The sequence below is a fragment of the Limanda limanda genome, chromosome 2, assembly GCF_963576545.1.
Source record: "Limanda limanda chromosome 2, fLimLim1.1, whole genome shotgun sequence".
Classification (NCBI taxonomy): domain Eukaryota; kingdom Metazoa; phylum Chordata; class Actinopteri; order Pleuronectiformes; family Pleuronectidae; genus Limanda; species Limanda limanda.
The window spans coordinates 22,435,198-22,450,243 of record NC_083637.1 but is presented as its reverse complement, the minus strand read 5'-3'; the positions used below and the strand labels follow the sequence as shown (position 1 = coordinate 22,450,243).

Here is a 15,046-nt window from a genome sequence, read left to right as displayed (position 1 = left end):
AGAAGGCAGGTCAAGGTAAAGATCAGGCAAAACAGGGATACGCTGGAAGGCTAGGTAGAAACACACTAAACAATCTGGCAGGGAACAAAGGAAACAGGCAGGTAGATATACTGGGGGACTAATGATTTGATGGAAGGCAGGTGCTTCTGTTGGTGGGACTGGTAATGGGATCTGTGGCAGAAATGCAGAGCAGAGGGGAGTGGCTGAGTTCTGAAATGACAAATGGATAAGTATATACAAAACTATGATAAGACAAATAAAAATGTTAATAGGAGGGTGAATTCTTGACACAAATATATGATAGTCTAGAAATTATAGTACAAATACAAATGAAAAAAGAAAGTGCTTATTTATTTGTCATTAAAAGAATAGCAAAAAAAATTACCGGATGTGCCTTAATTGTGCCATATTTGGACCAAAGAATAATAATCAGGACCGTTCCTCCACTAAGTTTGGGGGAAATTTGTTCAGTGGTTTTGTGTAATCCTACAAAAATATCCACCAACAAACAAACCAGTAGACACAGGTGAAAACATAACCTCCATGGTGGAGGTAATAATGTACAGTTATTGTGTAGTAATGTATAGTGATGAATATCCAGTATACTGTAGTTATCTGTCTTGCTTAGGGATGGGTATCGTTTTTTTTTTTTTCCGATACCGGTGCTTAACCGACAGTGTTGTGCATGAACGAACGCAAAAATACGCATTCACTTTTGTGAAAACGATGAACTGAACGCAACCTAATGACAAATAATGAATTTCAATGGTGAACACGTTCATATTTTAGCGTACTCGCTTATAGACGACAGGAAACTTCTCTCTTTATGTGTAGCTTTATTAAAGTCCAACAAACCCCACCGTATTCTTCATTTCACTTCCTCATTCCACCTTGACACGCCAAATCATCAGCCAATAAAGCCTTTCATCCCACATACCCCCACAGCCATTGGTCTAGAACTGTCACGTGCCCCCCCCCCCCCCCCACCTGTTCACTGACCCTCAGGAAAACTAAATACTTATTGACATGGTGTAGTTAGCTGAACTTAAGTCATAGAAAACACAGAACATTAACCTAACTACCAGTCCGTTCTAATATTATCTGAGGTCTAGCTAAAACGTTACGGAATGTTTTCCATCTCCTGAGGAGAGATCTCAAGAGATGTCTGCCAAAAGTGTTGGCAGATGTGTATAAGGACTTTAAAATTCAAAACAAAATTGTGTGCACTGTGACGGACAACGCTTCAAATCTTGTTAAAGCATTCAACTGTTTTGGAGCGAGTGTTGCCATTAATGATGCAGCTGATGAAGCACCTGAAGATGATGCATCAGAAGAATCTGGCCCTGCTAGTGAGAGCTCAGATGAGGATGATGGGATGGAGCCTGCACCTCTCTCAGATTTAGAGGATCCTTGCCGTCCACCTCACAGAAGGTGCATGGCTCACAACTTTAATCTGGTTGCCAAAGACACAGAAAAAGTATCTGATGGACAGTACAAAAGGCGAGCGAGGCCCTTCTTTTCAAAGGCATCTGCTCTATGGAACAGAGTGAAAAGGAGTCCAAAAGCCTCCGATTTCGTTGAGGAAAAGCTTGGGATTGGCTTTGTAACACCAAATGATACACGTTGGAACTCTATGTTTCTCTCCATGCAGAGACTGTCTAACATAGCAACTATGATTCCCCAGGCCAGTATGTCTACGGATCCTGAATATGACAGACTCCTCCTGCACACTGTCTGTGATGAGTTTGGCCTACGTCGATTTACTCCAGAAGAAATCGACTACATTCACAAGTTTGTGAATGTGATGAGCCCCCTGGCCTCTGCCCTGAATATCCTTCAGGGGGAGAAAAACACATTCCTTGGGATCCTGGCTCCCACTATTGTTCAGCTGAAGAACGATTTGAATGGCCTATTGGATGAGAGTTTCGAGCCTATGGCTACGCAAGGTTTAATTGCATGTCGTCCCCTGATCCATAACATGATACAGTCACTCTCTACAAGAGTGGAAGGAATGCTCGAAAAGAAAGAAAACATACTGGCAGCTATACTACTGCCATTCACGGTGGACTGGGTGGAGGATGAGATTAAGTCCTTGCAATATCGCATGATGTTAAAGCAAGAATTTCAATCTGTTGACATAGCTAAGGACTCTAATCAAGCCAAGTCATCTGGTGGCTCTGAGAGCAAAAGGTAATCCTTTTACAAATTTAACCGCCCATCAAATGTCAAAAAGTCTGAGGTGGACATCTACCTGGATGCACAGACCAATGATGACTTCACGGAGTACATAGTCTTACCAAAACTGACAAAGCTGTTTGTCAAATACAACACAGCACTCCCTTTGAGCGCTCCAGTAGAGAGGCTATTCAGCATTGGTGGCCAGATCTTTAGGCCCAGGAGAAACAGGTTGGGAGATGCCAACTTTGAAAAGCAATTGCTTTTAAATGCTAACAAAAAGCAGTAGTCTAGTCTGTGGACTAACCAAGCTTGTGTGATTCTTTGATATAACATTGTTTACATGTTTGTTTTCTCAGAGTGTTGTCTGTAAGTCCCATAACAGAGGGGCACCTGAGTTCTACAGGGGTGCAGTTTACAGTATAAAGAGTTAAAAAATGCATGTCATCAGTACTTGTTAAGCTGTCCAAGTAATATTTCAGGACTTTGTCTAAAAAAGTTAACAACCTACCTCTCTAAAGCTGTTCGATAAAAATAGCCATCTTCATTTCTATGTTTCATTTAATTTTCATTTCATGTTGTTTTTTTTACAATATTACATAGCCTACATTATTTAACTGAAGATGCAGCAGACAAATAAAACAAAGCCCCCAAAAAACTTTTTGTCCTCTATCCACACATTTATTTTATAAATGATTAATTAAATGATAGAATTTAAGGTCTAGCCTAATAATTTGCTTCATAGCAAGGCATAGCACTATGATTTGTTGTGCCTTTTGTTTGCAGGATATGAATAAATAAAAAGGCAAAATTAGCAATAATTAAAAAAAACATTTATTTTAGGAATTGATACATATGAAGTACAGTTGAAGACAAGGGGTAGTGATGGATAAAGTTTCCTTTAAAAAACAAGTAAAGTCTTTCATTCTCACTTTCCACCTTAAAACTATGAAATGAACTGAACTATGAACTAGTTCAGAATTGAAATGGTGAACTATGAACGTGAACTACTCATGTTTACTTGTATGAACTGAACTTTGAACTAGTTCATGAGAGGTGTGAACTTGCACAACACTGTTAACAGATACTTTTAAAACGATACCCGTGCCTAAACGGTGCCTGAACCGATTCTTAAAAAAAAAATACGCTCACAAAACGACGCTTGACGACATTTAAGATAGGCTTTTTTTATTGCGAAATATATGAACTGTTTAAAGTAGATTCAAATATAAATAAATACAAAACACTTTTTAAACGTAAAACTATGAATAATATATGAACTGTGAACAAAAGTTTACAGTATACTTAAATAAATAAAAATAAATACAAAACACACACACTCTGACTCGTGACTCTGACTTCGGTGCCTGAGCCAATTGAAGACTCAGGGTCGCTTTTCCATCACTCGGAGACCCCCGTGTCTCCGCGGCGGGGGCTGTCGCAGTCAGGCTTCGGCCCGCAGTCGTTCCCCCCAAAATGCAGAAGCTTTTGTGAAACCTTTTTCGGCGTTGTCTTCGTTCCTCCCGCCTCCAGCCTTTCCAAGCCGACCCAGAGCCGGTCGCAGCACACCGCCACGGAGGAGATGCGCCTGGCAGGGGCCAGCCAGCAACGGGGAGAGGTCTCCTGTGGAGATCCTCCCACACCTGCACGGGAGCCCTGACACACGCGTAACGCGGGCATCTCAGAGACAAGAGTTTGTCCACCGGCAGCCACGCGCGACTCATCCGGTGCCATATTGGAACCAGTTCTCGGTACCCAACCCTAGTCATGCTGCTGATGAACTTTATAAATGCGTCTTTCTTATGGTGATTCGCAACTTTTCTATCCCTATGTGCAGTGGCGATTTTAGCCTGAAATTTCTGGTGGGGCAATTTTGTATGACGTCATGTCACCGTCACAAAAATAGAGATAGCTGATTATTATAAGCAGTAGGCCTATATAGACCACCAGTAAGATATATTATGGGCTGCATTTTGAGTGCCAGCAGGCAGCAGAAATCCTATTTCAAATATATTTCACATTCTTTAGCACTCAGCGCAACACAAAGATGTTTCCTATAATACAGCATTAAAGTAAAATGATTGCAACAAAGTAAAAAGATTAGACAAATAACTTAGCTCAAATAACTTTTATTATTTATTAAACAAAACTTTGTACATGTCCTTCAGCTCAAAAAAAAAAAAGCTTTGACTCACCAATACGGATCACTTGAAAAGGAAGTTGGCACGGCGGTTCTTTGCTTGAGCAAACCTCTGGATGACTTATTATGTGTTACTTTGATTGTTTGTAAGTTATGAAAACATGTCTGTACCTGGAGTCAGTGTTGAAGTGATGACTGGTTGGATTCCAGTTATCTCGTGTTTGACATCCTAGAGGAACATTTAACAAAAATAAACAGATATAGAAAGTCATACATGTACATCAATTAGATATCTTACGTGGGGGAGCTTATTCTCCAAACACACTCATCCTCATAAACGAACGCTTCTCTCTGCTTGGTGGCCCGGATCATGTGGCTTCATGTCGGGTCAATAACTCCGTAGGCTATGGTCCCGTTAGCATCGCTATTACTGCTGCAGGGATGCCTGCGGGCTAGCCGAGCTAAGCTAACACCCAGGTACAGCAGGTACTGAATCACTACTTTTACAGATAAATACAAATACTAAACTTGACAAACCTCACCTCAGAAACGGGAGCTCACACGTCTTCAGCCTCTCTACCAGGAGAACAAGCAGAACTTCAAAATGTATTATTCATCCGATAAAAGTGAACCTCATCACAGACCCGGGTGGTGTTCACTGACGCGGTAGCCTGTTAGCTCAGGTGACGTCGAACCGGAGCGTCAGCCTGTTTCCGGGTGACGCTGACGCTAGGAGTCTAGTAGCTCTCTGGGAAACGTCGTAGGGCCCATCTGCATAATTACTACTTTCCAATGTTAACAGTGGCCTGTGTGCTTCATGCTGATTGGTGCTCCCATGGCACTGGTCTGCAGCTTGCCCGTTGTGCCCACAGCAGAGAAGTACGGCAAGCGAAACGCGTTTCACAAAGCCCAGTGCAGAGACGGACGGCAAGAGGGAAGCGTTTCACAAAGCAAACACACAGACAGAAACTCACACGAATCAAATGACTCCAAAACAAGACTATAATGCTTGTGAGTCTCGTTTATTCACACACACATTCAGGCTTTTTGCATATAAAATAAAATAAAATATATTTTTGCCACAAAGTTCAGATATGCAGTATTTAGCTTTCTGCACACCAGCGCCATCTGGTGGGGCAGTGCCCCACCTGCCCCTTATGTAGAAACGCCACTGCCTATGTGTAAATGACTTCCACACTGTTCAGGTGTCGGACATTGTAGAGAAATATGACACAGGCTGCACACCCGGCGGAGGGAAGGACAGTATGAGTGTGTTCTACGATGCCGGCCTGTTGTTCGAGTCCAGCACTGCCTCGGGGACTCCCTACAGACAAGGTGACACGGATTTTCTCTTATTTGTTTTCCTTTCTCACATTAAACTGATTTCATCCAACCGCCAAGATCAAAGTAAAACTATATCACTGGCTCTGTTTAACATTAAGTCTGTGCTGCATTTCCAGAGAGGAAATGTCCGGTCCTCACCAGGAGGAAACGATCTCCCACTATAATGCACGTCACGACCAGCTTAGGTAAGAACCACAACTCTAATTTATCTAGTCCACACATGACTATTTCAATTTTTAATTAAATTGAACGGCTGTAAGGTGGATAAGACTCACTTGACTAGTTTATGTATCTCTGTTTCTAATTTGCCTTAATTTAAAATGCTTTATTCCAAACAGCTCCCCTTTCATTTTGTACTTCATTCCTTCTCACCTCTCTCTCTCCTCAACCCTCTTTCCAGTGAGTCATTATACCAATGAACTGCAGCGTGAGTGTTGCTTGGATGGCATGAGGGAGACCCCCCTGTCTTACACTTGTCAGACGCGCAGTGAGTACATCTCGGACGGTGCATCCTGTGCTGAGGCTTTCCTGCACTGCTGCACAGAGGTGGAGAACCTGCGTGACGAATTGAAGCAGGATCAGCTCGACTTGGCCCGCAGTAAGAGATGGGTGATGAGGGAAGGGGGGAAGAGGGCTGAGTGGGTCATCCGAGGCCAGGTAATAGATTGTACATAAAGATGGACGACATGTCTCCGCTTTCTCTACTATTTAGAAATTCAAATCCAAAATGTCCAGTCTGAGCAGTTGCGATCAGGGCTAGGAGCCAGGCGCTCAACCAATCACGAATCCATCATAAAATAAGTAATGTAATTTTGTTTTAACTCATCAGAAAAATTCAAACTTGAACAAACATCAGTGTATTAGGAACTACCTAAAAGGACAGACACGATTTATTTGACGTGTAGCTAGTTTGATCAATGTTATTGCCAAAAACTCTTTTGACATCTTCGTCGGTGTTTTCTACGTCTGTGACACAGATTTTTCATCCAGAAGTTTTCTTCATTTTTGCATCTGTCGAGTTTAAGAAATGTCATCAACATTAAAGGCAGCCCTAGAGGAGGCCAGATATATCCCGTACACTGCAGCCAGCCACCAGGTGGCGACCGAGACAGGCTTCACTTTTGTGGCCATCTCTATTTAAGATCTATGGGTCAGACTGGTGGTTTTGAGACAATCAAAGTGGTAACCTTCTTTGTTAATGACTTTCCAGGTGAGGAGGACGACAACAGTTACATGGACAGCAATGAAATTGTTTCTCGCACCAAGTTCCCTGAGAGTTGGCTGTGGTCAGACATCGAACTGCCTTCTTGCCCGCAACAAACACCGAACTGGTGAGGCAACTAATATAGACATTCAAAAATACTACACTTCGTTCCTGACACCACCAACGTTGAAAACCTCTCTGAGTCAGTGCACTTGTTTTTTTTGATTCAGTACCTCCACATCCTTTGTGAAGAGCGTTCCTTTGCATGACTCAATCACAACCTGGCAGTTCACTGGCATCAGTCTGTCAAGAACCCACGGTGAGGACTCGTCGTACCACGATCATCTTAAATCTCTCTCATCCCCCATTTTCTTGCTTCTCTGTTTCACCACTTCTTATCCTTCTCATCGTTAAGGAATCTGCATTGGCGAACCATTGGAAGTGATTGTCCGGAAGGACTTCTTCATCGATCTCAGACTGCCCTACTCTGCTGTCCGTGGCGAGCAGCTGGAAGTTAAGGCGATCCTCCACAACTACACCCCTGATGGTATCACAGTAAGTCTGAGCACGAAGCTTTGTTGTCTCACGATGGGGTCAATGAGAGGATGATAATTTTTCTCACTGATGTCAAAGAAAGCAAAAGTAGATATTTATGTGGTTGTTTCTCCTGGCTTTCATAGGGTTTTTTGTGGGAAAAAAAGTCTAACAAAGTCTTTAATTGGTTGAATTTTAGGCTGTAAAGGGTCTTAAATGTGGTAAAATGCAACATACTAAGTCTTGAATATGTTTAGGTAGGTCATTTAATTCTAAATCAGTTGCACTTTAAGATTACCATCATTCATTTCTGAGAGAAATGTTTTGGCTTCATTCATAGATTCTAATATCTCTCTATATGTGTAGTTCTTTCTCTGTGATGTAGATATTAGCACGCTCTAATAAAACTACAAACAAGACCAACATGGGACTGATAGCTGAGTCAACACCTTGTTCAGAGTTTGTCACAGTACACTGATACAGCCTGTAGTTTGTTAGATAGTTTGTGTTTCCAGGATTATTCTCTACTCTGCTACTTCACTTTATCTTCAATTATGACTCCAATATTCCTTTGTATCTGTCGTAATTGACGTAAGTCTTAAATTTCATTCATTATGGTCAAAAAAGTCTTAAATCTTACTTGTGAAAACCTGAAGTAACTCTGGATATGTGTAGTAGTGGCTGACATGGCTCCTTCGCATTCTCAAGGTCAAAATGTTCTTTTGGACAACAATTTGAACCATTAAATTAGTGTTAATTTCTTTTACCTGAAATTGTCAAATATAAGAGGTATCATCGAAGAAAAATCCACATTTTGTTGAGGCAGATCTTTGACCGACATACCACATATACCTCACTCATTGATTTATCTCTGTGTCTTTCCCAAGGTGCGTGTGTATCTGCTTAAGGAGGAGCATGTATGCAGCTCGGCTTCAAGACGCTCAAGGTATCGTCAGGAGGTCAGAGTCGGGCGACACACCACACGATCTGTCCCCTTCGTCATCATTCCCATGAAGGAAGGACAATTCAGCATTGAAGTCAAAGCAGCTGTTAAAGACTCATCACTCAATGATGGAGTCAAGAAGATGCTGCGGGTGGTGGTAAGAGAAACACACTCTGTAATATATCTCTTTGGCACCACATTTAGCAGGTGTAAGCAGGTATTTAAAGGCAGGTAAACCTGTTACAAAGGTGAATGACACCTCTCCTATTGGCAGAAGAGGAGTTTACCTTTTCCCCCCGATGCATCATGTTCTATGTCACAAACTGCTATCTTGCGAAATTGTCACGTTCAACCGGGTGTCACCTGTCCATCACTGCCGGTCGGATCAAACCCATGTCTGCTGCAGAGCCATTTGACTCTGGAGTGAAAAATGATTGTATCCATTCCCATTGCAGGAAAAAGCCAGATGTTAGTTAGCAAGATGCAATAACCGCATAATAGGTCTGGGCAGTAGTGAGACCTTAATGGGGTCAGTGGGCGTGTCATACGGGCCACGTCATGAGTGACAGAAATGGCGAGGAGTAGTGTAGACAAGCTGTGTGACCAGGCTTAGAATTATTTGTATGATGTGTCATTGATTTTTTTCTGTCTTGATCTTACCATTTGCTAAATGTTGATCTCCTTGAGGGTCTCCAACTTTGTTTATGTTTGCCGGAAGTGGCAGAACCTTAAGGCCGGCGCATGCTTCTGCGTTTTCAGGGGCCCGTAAGCATAAGAGCCCTTCCGGGCCCCTTACGTGCTAACTTATCCCTTCTTACGTGCTTACGTGCGTCGCCCAATTTTTCTAACTAGATGGCAAAGCTCCGCAAGCCTCACGTAGCAGGCAAGGTTGTGATTGGTCTGCTAACTACATCCTTTCCGAAGTCGCATTTCCGGTTTCATGCCTGGAACCGGCGGAAACCACGGAAGATTTAGAAGAACGAAAATGGACCAAATAGAAGAGCACTTGGCAGAAAAGATCCGAAGCTATGACCACTAGTATAACCCGTCACTGACTGGCGGATTTGTCCGCCAGAAATAGGCTCTGAGGAGCCGCCGTGGCGCTGTAAATAAACGGCTCTTCTTCATGTGTGGCAAGAAGAAGAGCCGACTTCGACAAAAAACATTACTCTGCCTAGTGTTCTGGCGGGGAATTGCTTTGCAGCACGATCAACGCTTGGAAAACCATGAATGACGAGTCCTGCGTCACAACTGCGGGAAAAGCCGCAGACGCTGTTGCAGAAGCATGCGCCGGCCTTTAGCAAGTATAACACTCACCATGCAGCCGGTTAACTTCACGTACTCGACCTGAGGCCTGTTACTGTGTGATGTGGATGTATGTGTGGCAACCAGTGTAACCTGAGTTTTTGTATGTAGCCATTTAAATTTGTAACATATCCTGCTCTCATTAGGTGTGTCAATATTATTCCAAATAACTCCATCAGGCTCTCTAAAGGCATTCACCCCCTGCCATCAAATCTGAAGGTTCTGAGCCACGAAGTTCGCAAAGGCCTAGCATAAATCAGATGGTATGGGAAGGATTTCCTTTTTGTGTCACCCGCTTGTCCCGTTCTTACCATCTCATCGTTAGCTACTATGGCTGCGCTTACTGCAGCCCAGCCACTCATATACCTAGCTTGTTGGCTTTGCCTCTGGCACGCAATGAATCCTGGGATAGGTTTGGCCGGAGAAGGATTCAGCCATTGGATCCCAAATGCAGCCCCTTAATTGGGACACAGCTTTTGTGTCATTAGAAACTACAATTCTACAATGCAGTCCTCATTTTCATATTTCATCAAATGCAAAAGTTATTCCTGTTCAAATATGTAGCTGTCAGGGGCAAAATACTGTGACTAGTGATTTCTTGAATGGGCAACAAACAGCAATCTCCTGTGGTAAAGTAAGTTTGGCGAAGCAGAAATCTTTTAGGGCTTTACTTTGACTTAAAATGCAAACTGTATCAGCCCTTTCAAAATGCAACATCAACTGAGAAGAAGAAGAAGAAGAACCAGACCAATAAGGATTGAATATTTTAACAGACAAACTGCTCTGTATTTTATTGTAAACCACCATAATATATTAGTTAAAAAGTAGTTGTGATTTGTAATGTCTGTTTGTGATGTTTTTTTTCAGCCAGAAGGTGTTCTGGTAAAAAAGGAACAGATTATACCACTAGACCCCTCTAACAAAGGTGTCGGTGAGTTTACCGCATAAACAGCTGCATTTGATAGTAATTTAATAATATTGTGTTTTTATTATTATTTGAATTTATCCTGTTTCTCTCTTCAGGAGGTAAACAAGTGATAACTATCAACAGTGGAATCCCAAGGAAAGATTTGGTTCCGAACACACCTACTAGCACACAGATTTCTGTGACAGGTGGGATTATGGAACATTTTGACATGTCGTGTATCGCATGCCCGTAAAATTAATTCATGTTTATTTGCATGAATTCCTGTTGAATTAAAGTGCTTTGGTTTTTCTGTTTGTGTGTGCTTGCAGGGATGGAAAACATTGCTCCAATGGTAGAGAACGCAATTAGTGGGCAGTCGATGGGTACCCTTATCCAACAGCCGTCAAGCTGCGCAGAGCAGAACATGATCTTCATGACCCTACCACTCATTGCAACCACTTATTTGGACAAAACCAACCAGTGGGAGGCTGTGGGCTTTCAGAAACGAAATACAGCCCTCCAGCATATCAAGACCGGTAAGATCACTCAGATGTATTTACTCGCACATATCTAATTTAACTGTGGCTGAAGTGGTATCAAAACAAATGAGACACAACATGCTACCTGTCAGGGACCGAGAAGGAAGAGAGCCACAGGGTTTTTCTTGGAAAAAAGGTGTTTTTTTAATTTGGTTTTCCTTAACAAAATGCCAAAAAGATAAATTTTAACAAATAGTCAATTTCTTACACTAGCCTCCTGTAACTGCTGGAGACCAGTTAACAGCATCACAAAAAAGAAAGACTCCCACTCAACTGAGATGGGGGAACATATATGGTGGCTGGTCAAGCCACTCAAAATCAAAGAGGGGGATAGACTTAAGCATGCTAACATTGAAAACAAACTACAGCCACAACATAACCCCCAGTACAAGACCATATAATATTAACTAAGGGAAATTAACTAAATATAAATATCAAACAATAATCAAGGATTTAACAACTAGAGATGAGCCGGATACTCGGCTGAAACGAGTATCCGGTACGGATAAAGCACTTTTGCCGAGTACGATTATTATACGAGTAATCGGAGTCATTATCTGTGCTCGGACTGAATGAAAATCCTCACACAGCGTCACAGCGCTCCTCCCGTCACACACGGCTCTGCTCACTCACTCACAGAACAGCTCTCTGTCTCTCAGTCACTCAGGTTCACTGCACATCGGGACTGTTCCATAGGCTCAGTCAAGGAAGCAGAAATGATTCGTTCATTTCCCGACTGGGTCTTTGGGTACGAGTCTTTGGAAAATTTTTCACGAGACCTGCATTGGCTCAGTAGAGGAGCGCTGGAGATGCGAGGGACGTTCACTGTCTCCCGGAGAAATGAACACTCCGTGTTTCCAGCACAGAAAGACGCGAACCACATCCGTCCACAAGTCACAATGACTGGCCCCGTTATTTTCACTCTACATTCACACCTACTTTACAGTAAAGTAAACCTCTATTAAATACAGTACAACATGACAGTTTGTATGGTTTGAAATTGTCATTTATTATCACACTGGCATTTAAACAATTACACTGCACTAAACTTTAAGTGTTAATGTAAAGTGAAAATAACAAAACCAGTCTGTATGACTTGCAAACGAATACAATTCACGTCTTTCCACACCAAAAACACAGAGTGCTCATCTCTCCGGGAGACAGCGAACGTCCCTCGCATCTCACACACACACACACACACACACACACACACACACACACACACACCTGGTGTGGAAATAAATTTAAAAAAAATAAAAATAAAAAAATCATAAAAATATTTCAAAGTTAAAAAGAAAGTTATGTTGAACCAGCCCACTTCCGGGTTAAATCACACCCACTTCCGGGTTAGGCCCCGCCCACTCCTAGTACGGATACGGATAATTCATATGGTTAACAGATACAGATACAGATACAGATAATGCTGTACTCGCTCATCCCTATTAACAACTACAAATCGAGATAATTAAATGATGTCCTTCCCCATGATAACACGATACATGGTGCAGTCCAATTAGTACGCAAAACCATTTAAGGTTGCCTGCTGCAGCTGTGCCTCCTTTTGCTGAATGGCCAGATGACTCCAGCGACAACCCCCAGGAACTGGTAACTCAAAGAAAATGTAATTAATTATCACAGAAAGAAAATATTTAATAAATAAAAGTATGTTATATGAAATCAAAATGTGTCCAGTTATTTAATAAATTAAAGGTGGGTGCGTGTGCGAAAAGAACTAAGCAAATTGTGGTTGCTGGTGCGGCCATCACACTACTCCTGCTCCACATATCCGAGCTACAACAGTCAAGCTGTTTTCAGACTTGAACTCAAGAGAATATCACACAATTGGTTCCATACTTTCTCCCAAGTTTTTCTTCCACATATGAACAACAGAGCAGGGTATTCTCCGTTAGACTCATTCACAACAACACACAAATTTCCAGAGCTTTCGGGGGGGTGCTGGTTCAGCAGACAGTGGCAAGATGTGACATATACATTTTGCTGCAGAGATCAAGGGTTGTTTACAGCATATCAACACCAGCATTGTCTCTTATCACTAAAATCTATGTTGACATCTTCTACATGTATGGCACGTTTTTTTCATCGTGAAATATCGTTACGCTTTTTTCATTTTGTATCTATTGTGTGTTAGAAACGTCATCAACCCACCCACTCGCTAGCAGTGAATCCTGCAGAGGATTTCTTGCTCACAACGGCTCATTTTAACTTTATCCCGAGCTTTTAGAAACTTTTAGTTTTTAGAGAAACTCTGGAGCCTCTCACTCTGACATTTGTATTCTCACATACAGCTCCCTCCCCTGTAGAACGTCAAGGGATTATCTGGAGTTAAGTTCATGTCTGAAAGCAGCTTAACTAAATACAACACAGACACATACACAACCAAGGTTTTCACTCAGTTTTAACACACACAACTGTCATCAGTTATATTCAGTAAAAGCATTGTGTGTTTTGTTTGTGTCCAGGCTACATCAACGAGCTTGTCTTCCGTAAACCTGATGGCTCTTTTGCTGTGTTCGCCGAACACCAAAGTAGCTCCTGGTGAGGCATCATAACATCTATGAACTCATACGTAAACATCCTCTAATATGTAATGTAATGTCTCCTAATGTATATTCTACTATACTATGAGAGGGTGTATTTCATTAGCAAATTTATAGAACTAAACAATTACCCTCTCTCCCCTCCCTAAGGCTGACAGCGTACGTTACCAAGGTGTTTGCCATGGCCAGCAGTCTGGTGGTAGTGGAGAGCAAAGTGATCTGTGATGCTGTGAAGTTCCTGATTCTCAACGCGCAGCAACCCGACGGCGTGTTCAGAGAAGTCGGACCGGTGATCCACGGAGAGATGATTGTGTGTACACTAATTTAATCAGCATCAGTCTTCAACTTAATGGACATGAATAATATAGTTACAAATTATATCACCATATACAAATAGAATAAAATTTGGGCATATGCGTGTGTGTAGGGTGATGTGTGTGGCTCCGATTCCGATGCCTCCATGACGGCCTTCATCCTCATCGCCATGCAAGAGTCACGGACTATATGTGCTGCCAATGTTAGTGTGAGTACCGGCTATCTTGTATTTCTTCATTTACTTGTCATTATGAAACCATTGGCTGAGCCCTGCCCCCTTATTTACTACTGCCCCTCCTGTCAACCTTCCTATTCTTGCACGGCACATAGTTACAATAATACTTGTGGCAGATTTGCTGCTCAAAAAGTACATTTACTTTGATACTGTACTGAAGTAAATTATTAAGAAGATTCATTTTCAGGTATTTTTCACTTTAGGGTCAGGGTTGCCACACAATACACGTATCAGTAAATATCTTTACTTTCTACTCCTTGCAATGCATTGTGTAACATGTATTATTGTGATTCCCCTCATCCTCTTTTTTTCCTCTCCTGATGCCCAGAGTCTTCCAGGCAGTGTAGACAAAGCGGTGCAGTACCTGGAGAGGCGTTTGGCCAGCCTCACCAACCCATATGCTGTTGCCATGACATCGTACGCCTTGGCCAACCAAGGCAAACTGAACCGAGAAGTCCTCTTCAAGTTCGCTTCTCCAGGTGCTGCCACACAACAATATTATATGGATGTGTACAAGCAAATATAAAACACATCCACAATTAATTAATTCTTTCTATTGTCATAGCTTTTGCATTATCCTGCAAACAATTAAACAAACATTGTTGTCTGTAAAGTATATATATTTTATAGTTGAATATCAAGTCTTATTTCAGAAATATTTAACATACATTTACATATTAAAAACTAAATGTCAAATATCTGTATTTGCCTTAATAATCCATTATAAATTGGATTTTCATGTAAATAAGATGGTGTTTGCTCACGTTTTCCAATTCCTCCTGTTTTTATTTCATTTTTTAAGCAAAATTAGATATTCTTAGTCACTGAAGTTCTTCTATGTATTAAA

The 15,046-nt window shown here is 41.8% G+C and overlaps 1 protein-coding gene across 2 annotated transcripts in view; it reads left to right on the top strand.

Annotated features, from left to right (window-relative positions):
- Window positions 1-15,046, top strand: part of LOC133026361 (complement C3-like) — a 35,575-nt gene that overhangs the window by 13,185 nt on the left and 7,344 nt on the right. For both annotated transcript variants that reach the window (XM_061093262.1, XM_061093253.1), the window contains exons 16-29: window positions 5,521-5,650; window positions 5,776-5,844; window positions 6,060-6,257; window positions 6,870-6,990; window positions 7,094-7,182; window positions 7,279-7,418; window positions 8,285-8,497; window positions 10,513-10,576; window positions 10,669-10,758; window positions 10,882-11,088; window positions 13,572-13,647; window positions 13,800-13,959; window positions 14,077-14,172; window positions 14,528-14,678. In XM_061093262.1, coding sequence (XP_060949245.1) covers window positions 5,521-5,650; window positions 5,776-5,844; window positions 6,060-6,257; window positions 6,870-6,990; window positions 7,094-7,182; window positions 7,279-7,418; window positions 8,285-8,497; window positions 10,513-10,576; window positions 10,669-10,758; window positions 10,882-11,088; window positions 13,572-13,647; window positions 13,800-13,959; window positions 14,077-14,172; window positions 14,528-14,678 — 1,804 coding nt within the window. The remainder of the gene's footprint in view (window positions 1-5,520; window positions 5,651-5,775; window positions 5,845-6,059; window positions 6,258-6,869; window positions 6,991-7,093; window positions 7,183-7,278; window positions 7,419-8,284; window positions 8,498-10,512; window positions 10,577-10,668; window positions 10,759-10,881; window positions 11,089-13,571; window positions 13,648-13,799; window positions 13,960-14,076; window positions 14,173-14,527; window positions 14,679-15,046) is intronic.